General features: G+C 35.4%; 1 protein-coding gene across 2 annotated transcripts; it reads left to right on the plus strand.

Annotated features, from left to right (window-relative positions):
* The first annotated feature begins 936 nt into the window (after window positions 1-936).
* Window positions 937-7,683, plus strand: LOC126632693 (phosphoglycerate mutase-like protein 1). 2 transcript variants are annotated; one of them, XM_050303146.1, is made up of 11 exons: window positions 1,022-1,153; window positions 1,551-1,614; window positions 1,710-1,771; window positions 1,863-1,970; window positions 3,655-3,734; window positions 4,938-5,100; window positions 5,607-5,685; window positions 5,815-5,899; window positions 6,667-6,786; window positions 7,013-7,057; window positions 7,143-7,683. In XM_050303146.1, exons 3-11 carry the CDS (start codon window positions 1,712-1,714, stop codon window positions 7,255-7,257), a joined length of 855 nt encoding a protein of 284 aa, XP_050159103.1. In that variant the 5' UTR covers window positions 1,022-1,153; window positions 1,551-1,614; window positions 1,710-1,711; the 3' UTR covers window positions 7,258-7,683. The 2 variants fall into 2 exon arrangements, with proteins under 2 accessions (XP_050159101.1, XP_050159103.1); XM_050303144.1 differs by lacking the exon at window positions 1,551-1,614 and having other exon boundaries at window positions 937-1,153.
* The last annotated feature ends 267 nt before the right edge of the window (window positions 7,684-7,950 follow it).

A 7,950-nucleotide genomic window follows, 5' to 3' on the forward strand; every position in this document is an offset into this window, starting at 1 on the left:
AAAATTAATTTGACCAAAGCGCTTTGATTCAATTTAAAAGCACTTCCAAATGAGCTCATAAACATCTGTGTTGCGTTTGGTTCACAATTTTAGGAATATATATGAATTAATTGTACATTTTGAAAGAATAATGCTAGGAATACCAAATATAAATTTTATATCTAAATCTTATTATTAATTAATTCAAATAAAGTTATTAAATAATATTCAACGTTAGGAAATTGACTTTTATGTCACAACTCTAACATTCCCGTGAAAATTTGTTTGGATTTATAGTAGATCTTTTCCTCTGGCGACTGATGTAATGCTCTTGTAATCAAAAGGAGAGGATGACGCACATTCTCTTTGGCCATTTGAATGTATTCATGGCTATAGTGTAGGAGTCCCTTGTAGTGTTTTCACCCGTGTAAACTGCTGATACTACCGATTGCACATAAGAAGAATCTCTTCTCGTTGGATGACCGAATGCCACAATCGTATCTCCAATCAATAAACAACAGAGAATTGGATACATAAAATGATAAAAGATAAGCGGGAAAGATAAATTAGAAAACACAAGTAAAAAATGTAACGAGAATTGATGATAATTCAAGATCACATGCATCATACATATCAAAAGAAAACTAATGAAAATGGTTTGAAAACTTTGAGTTTTAATGATAAGGACAAAATAAAGGGTAAAGTGAATAGTAGCAGGATTAACTTTTTAGTGTAAAAATATAATTTTTCGTTAAAATAAACAATACCGGATGCTTTTAGTTAAAGTTCTCTTTTATTAATTTAGAAGATTGTCAAGATGATAACCAACTACATTTATCCAACTTCCCAAGTTTTTGGTTAATCTCATTGATTGTGATTGATTTGAATTTTGACAATATAGAGAGAGGGGGCTTGAACCGCGTCATGTGCAAGTGCAACCCTTCACGTATATCGAGGTCCTTCCTTCCCTGGCTTTCATACGTGTCCCTGTAAATTAGCCAATCCCTAATTTGGCCATCAGCCATGACCGTGTCCATTTCTGCTATATATACCCCCCTCTTCTCCCAAAATCCCTTCTTTGTCCCCACTCCCATTTCTAAGCTCCCAAAAGTCATCTCACCATCGCCACAACCACCGCCGCGCTCCTCCGTTCTCTGCCTCTCTTCGCCTCCAGGTACTGCAATAATTTTTCTTCCTCCTTAACTCCCACGTTGTGTGTTTCAATTGGGCGTTTTGATTTCTTATTTTGATCTTCCATCTCTAGCGTTAATTAGTTGGTTAATACTTTTATGTGTTTGTTGGGTGATTGGGTAGTAATGCGATTGGATATCCATCAATTTATTCCTTCCTAAGATCTAAGATCCGCTTGTCGCAGGGTTAAGTTGATTAGAACAATGCATCTGCGCACAAGTTAGAATTTTTTTCCGATAATTTAGGTTAACTTGATTAAAACATCGCTCGAATAAAAAGAAAATGACTAGTCAAAAGGGTGAAATCTTTCCTTTCCTTCTTTTTCTGTTATAAAGCAAAATAATTGTAGTTTATGCTGGTTTTCTGCCCTTTGTCTGTAGCTTTTGTGCCACGCGAATGTTAGTCCATATTCTTTTGAAACTATTGCCGTCATTCATTTTCATGGTATGTTCTTTGAGATATGACCATCTCTGTTTTGTAGATTTTTTTTATTTTTTATTTTTAACTGTTTTGGGGGTTGGGGGGTTTGATTGATGCAGATATGGATGCCACTACAGGTCCAAGTCTCTACCCGTTGCACCGAACTAAAACTCTTCACCTGGTTTGTTACAGGCTTAAATCGCGTTTTCTTTTCGTTCAATCTTTTTTCAAGTGCATTCAGGTGTTTTCTGACAAAATGATCATATATCCAGGTAAGGCATGCACAAGGGATTCACAATGTGGAAGGCGACAAGGATCATGCGGCATACATGTCTTATGATCTTTTTGATGCACATCTTACCCCTCTTGGCTGGAGTCAGGTAATTGCTAATGTAATTGGTTAGTTGAGTTTATGTTGGTATAAAAGAATGCTATCATTGTAAATCTTTTCGAACTTTTTACACTGATAAGAGTTTTAGGGTTTGTTCAGTATCTGCTGGCTGTACTAGATATAGTGTACTGTATTTTTAATATTTATGTAAGTTTAATGTTGTACTGAACCGAGAGTCTGGTCATGGTGTACTGGATTTTGTTTCCGAAAATAATAAGAGGCCTAACTTAACTACAGTTTTAAAACATTCAAATATTAACAGATTTTTTATTTTATTGATTAACATATGAGGAAAGTTGTGCACATTATGTAAACATCTATGAAAGTCTCAAGTGTTCATATTTTAACGAAAGTACAAAATCAACACAAAAGTGGACATATTTTTTTTGAGATCTTGGCAGCATCTCAAAAGAGCGAGCCAATAATGGACAGGCATCCCATCAAAAGTAATTATTACAGCTGACAAATTAGATTATTAAGAACCAAAATGCTCACAAAGGTGTACTTAACATGAAACTGGAATCCAGTATTTTAATGTAATGCCACCAAAAAACTTTACTGCATCATTCTGATTCTGCACAGATAGAACCCCATGCAATGTTAGGTACACGTCCAGGAAATATCCAACTGTTGATGGTGTAGTGACCATGTCAACCCGACACACATAATTAAGTTCTTAATCACTATTTTAGAATAATAATCAAAATACTGGAATACATTTTTTTCCAGTTTCAGTGTGATGTTGAGATATACCATGAATGCAGTCATTCTAACCAGAGGAAGGGTGCTGTTGTGTTTTAGTCCCAAGGTTCCACATGGGTTATTAGTTCCATGTGGAGTGAACTGATCTTAAGCAACTGAATGATTTTCATCCTGTTGCTAAGAGCTAAGAATTGTACATGTTAGGTTTTTCTAGCCCATGTAAGTTGTCTATAAGGAATTATAGTCTTAGAGGATTAAATTGTTTTCCCAATTGGAGTTGTTTTCCCAATTGGAGTTGTTTACCCAATTGGAGTTAGTTTCTCAATTGGAGTAGGATTTATACTTATTCCAATTAGGATTAATAATCCTTATTGAAGAAGACCTTTATTATGTCTATATAAAGGGGGCTATTGTACTAGTTTTGGGAGGGAGCAAAACAATAAATTGTACACCACTCAAGGGATTAGAGTGAGAGAATATTGTAAAGTGTGTACGAGAGAAAAGAAAAGAGATAGTGTATTTCTTGTTCTTGTTTTTTCAGGTTTTTCGTCAAGTCCTAGTTTTAGAGATTTGGCAAGATTATTTTTTGTACTCTGTATTGATATAGTGAAAGATTGTTGTTGCTATCCCGTGGACGTAGGCACATATTGCCGAACCACGTAAATTCTTGGTGTTATTTATCTTGGTTATTTGTTTTCGATTTCCGGAGTGTGTTCTATTTTTCCCATTCTTAAACGCAATATTCTCAACAGTACAAAGACTGATTTTGGATTATTTAGTTCCATCGGGTGTACAGAACACGGTCTTAATGAACTTTTTTGGCATTCCACCAAAAGAACAGTTTTACAAGGAGGATTTTATTGGAGTTATTTCTCCTTTTAAGTTCCTTGTGTCTGCCACTAAGTGTTCTTTTTATTTTTCTCATAATAGATCAATAAATACCATGTAATAATTTTGTACTGTCATAACAGGTTGGTAATCTGCACAAGCATGTTCAAGCATGTGGACTTTCCAAGAAAATTGATTTGGTCATAACTTCTCCTTTGTTAAGGTATTGCGTTTTCAATTTTTTTTTCCTAAAATTTCTATCATCAAGTTCAGCATGGATCATTACTTCACTCTAGTGGAGCAGGCCCACCTTTTCTTCTGTTTATCTTTTATTGTGAACTTGCATGACGCTTACTTTTGTGAACTTGCACAAGCTAAGAAGAACCCGTTTATTTTGTGAAAAGAAATAACCAATAGCATTATATCAACTACATATTGACGAAATAGCCCTGCTTCAAAAATGTATTCAATAATAGCCCTCTTTGGCGAAATTAATTACCTTTCACTTGGGGCTTATCCACATTGACAAAATATGAGCAACATATTAACGAAATATCAATAACAGGTGGACAACATATCAATGAATATCAACAACATTTGGACAACATATGGATACTTGATAAAAGGGTGTAGAGGGCTAGTACAGATTGAATTCATGAGGAGCACTAATTTTGATTGCTGGCTTTGCAATAGGGTCCTTGAACCCAATTTCCCCAGAATTTATGAGAAATAGGTGAAATTATGGACTAGTTTAATTTAGGAGGGGACGTGCTGCAAGCCTTTATTCCTTTACTATTTCATCCTTAATGTCATCTTTGCTTCCATCTCTGAGTGAGGAATGATACTACCTTTTCAATTAGGTTGGCCGGGCTCCTTTCATGTGTCAAAAAGAGCTTTTGACCTTGCACTGTATATTTATAACAATTCTTTCTAGTTTTTTGTAAAGAAAATAAAATGAACAGCTGCAGGTACTCTAGCTTCAGTGGAATAGATAAGAATTTACATTTGTTGAAGTGAGTTGGATTCAAATAGACATTAAGATGATGAGGTGCTGTTGAAATGATTCAGAAACTTGAGGCTGCTAAGCATATGGTCCCTTTTTTTAGATATATCTCTTTTAAAAACTTATAACGGCTATGCTAATTTGTCCCTCTCTAGAGAAATTTAACTTTTTGTGGTTTCATGTAATAGAGTGAACATTTGTTCTTGCTTTTGGAATTATTATTTCAGTTTTGCACTTGACTAATTATTGAGTGATCTGTAAAGCCCATGTCCCTTGAAACATTAAGCTGCTGTTAAGGCGCATTTGTTTTTTTTTTCAGAGAATGCAGTATATACACCAAACAAATAAGAGTGTGAATGTTTCAATAGGTGGAAGTTGAAAAAAAGAAAAAGGACTCTAATTTGACCAATTGTTGCCTTGTAGGACCATGCAGACAGCAGTGGGTGTTTTTGGGGGTGAAGCATACACAGACGGGATAGATGTACCTCCTCTAATGGTTGCAAATGCTGGAAACAGTGACCATCCTGCAATTTCAAGTCTAAACTCCCCACCATTTATAGCAGTGGAGCTTTGCCGGGAACATTTGGTATGTCATGTTAAAAATTAAAACTTGTAACAGCTATGTAAGTTTTGTATAGAAGGTACCAAAAACACAGAGAGATGGAGTGGTTTGGGTAATTTTGACTCCACTCATGCAAACAATAAAATAAAACCTTGGGGAAAAGGATTTGAGAATCCTGATTTCAGTAGTTATTTTTGCTTTGCAAATGGTATAACTTTACAACACACTCAGTATTATCTAAAAGAATTTTATTTTATTCTGACCTATTACCCTGTTAGGCAGTTAGATTTGAATATAAATTTGATACCCGGATTCATACTACTATATACAGAGCCTTTGAGCAGGCCCCCTTTTGCTCGTACAGAATTACAAACTTATGAGATATTTATTTTTTGAACATATTTTATTCATTAATTTTTCACATAAATTAATTAAAGTGGGTTTATTTGATTTCCTTCTTCACCCTTCACACAATCACTGGGTTCTAATTGAACATCATGCTTAAATGTGTGTTTTCTCTTCTCCTGCAGGGTGTTCATCCATGTGACCAAAGGAGAAGCATTAGCGAGTATCGGCCTCTTTTTCCTGCAATTGATTTTTCACTGGCAAGTGACTTATTGCAATTACATTGAGAAAAGCTATGCCGTCATTTGACATGTCACTTTGGTTTTGGTTGCTTGTCTAACCATGAACTTTGATTGATTGGAATGTATTCTGGTTCACCTTTTGTTTAGATAGAGAATGAGGATGACATCTTGTGGACGCCTGACGTTAGAGAGTTAAATGAAGAAGTGGCAGCTAGGGGACTGAAGTTTTTGAACTGGTGATCTCTTAATTACTCTTAAGTTACATTGCATTTTTGGTAACGGGTTTCTTTATTATTCATCACCACGAAAAGAATCATTGAGGAAAAGTAAAAGTGAAAAGAAATCTATGGTGCAGAGGACAGGAGAATGATATCTAAATTTAACTAGGATGTCGTGCACAACATGAATTCTTTTATCGGTGCCTGTAGGAAAATTGTGTTGTGGGTATGCTATGCCAATTCATGGTCTTAAGGAGGTTTTTTAGCTTTTGCTGACTTGTAATCCAAGTTTTCTCCATAGTTCAATTATAAGTGTTATGATACACCTATCGGCTATCGTGCTGTTTTCTCACCTCAAGCAACTCAGGATTTAATTTATTCCAGAAATCTGTTTATAGTTGCTGGATGTGTTGCATGAGTTCATTGCATAGGTGTTGACCCAACTACCATTGCAACAAATTTTGTTAGCATCCTTCTGTTTCTGTCATGCATAGCATCTTGCTTAGGCTTTTATCTTTATTCTACCGGGTAGAATCTTGCATAGCATCTGAACATTTAGCTTACATTTGTTTCATTGTCGTAGCTGACCACTTTCTGGAATAGATTGTAGTACTAATGTAATTGTTAGTTTTACGATAAATCTAATAGTTCGTACTATTTCGTGAAGTTACTTGTTAATGATTTACTTTATAGGTTTCAGCTATTTTGACAATTGTTCTTGTATTGGCAATGTGGAAAGGTGTTAAACTGTCAGTTGTTTCTTTTCCCGCTCTCAATTGGTCCAGGTTGTGGACTCGTAAAGAGAAAGACATTGCAATTGTTTCGCACAGTGGATTCTTGTTTCATACCTTGAGTGCTTTTGGAAATGATTGCCATCCGTCTATCAAGAGCGAAATATGCACTCAGTAAGTGTTATGGTGGTTGTTTTATCCCAACTTTTAATTCAAGAGCATGCACATTACATTCCACAACACAGGATAATGTTTATAATCGTATGTGTACAAAAATCGTTCTACCAGTGTCATATATTTATTCTCTAAACTAAGGAGAACGAGTCCCTTTTTTTTTTTTTTTTCTCTTTTTGATTTTTGGATGGATGCTAAGCTTAAGAGTGGAATTCTGTTTATGCAGCTTTGCTAATTGTGAGCTTCGTTCAGTGGTAATTGTCGATAGGAGGTGAGCTTCTTGTTCGTTAATTTTAACAGCGCGCACACACATCTAGCTTATGCGGAACTTTTAATAAATTGTCTTCTGCGTGAAGTTTGATGGGGTCTGATTCTTCAACAACTAATTATCCTGGGAAGATACCTCGCGGGCCTGATCTTCCTAGTGACGTTGCCGATGAGAAGCATTCGGAGAAGGATGCTTCCAAGTAATTATAGCCAGTCCATGATGCTGGATGGATAGTCTTACATAAGTAATATGATTCTTCTGAAGCCTTGATTTTTCCGGGGCTGGTGGCTCATTTTTACACCGGAGACGGAAATTTAGTCGTTTTAAAAGGTTCGGGATAGACTCGGATAGTCTCGGGCTAACCCGAATATTGTTGATTGTTTTACAAGTTACTTGTTTTTAGATCACATTTTTGTCTTCCTCGTCACATAGACACAAATAGCAGACGTTCTTTGATTGGAACATACTTATTTGTTAATGTCTTAAGCGATAGCTTGAAGGGCAAGGTTTATAGTATGCCCCAATGAAACTTGACAAGGTGAATACTTACGAGAACATTTGATAATGTTTTTGTTTTTAATTTTTTGTTTTCATTGTTAAGAAAATGCAAACATGAAACTTGTTGGTAACTCATTTTCCTTTTTTGTCTTTCGATATTTTTTTTTATTTAAAAAAGAATTTGTTTTTCTCCCAAAATTTTAACAACTTTCTATTTTAAAAAAAAAATTCATGACCGTTGGAATTGGAAGGACATGATTGTGCCACGCCTCATAGAGCTGTTGAAGTAGCCGTTCCGTGCGCAACTAACAATTGAGGCGGGCACCAAGCACATCTTTTTTGTCTAACCACTCGCCTCCTGTCAAGTGCATATCTTGTAAAATAATAAATAAATAAAG

Source organism: Malus sylvestris, chromosome 8 (genome assembly GCF_916048215.2).
Source record: "Malus sylvestris chromosome 8, drMalSylv7.2, whole genome shotgun sequence".
NCBI classification, from domain to species: domain Eukaryota; kingdom Viridiplantae; phylum Streptophyta; class Magnoliopsida; order Rosales; family Rosaceae; genus Malus; species Malus sylvestris.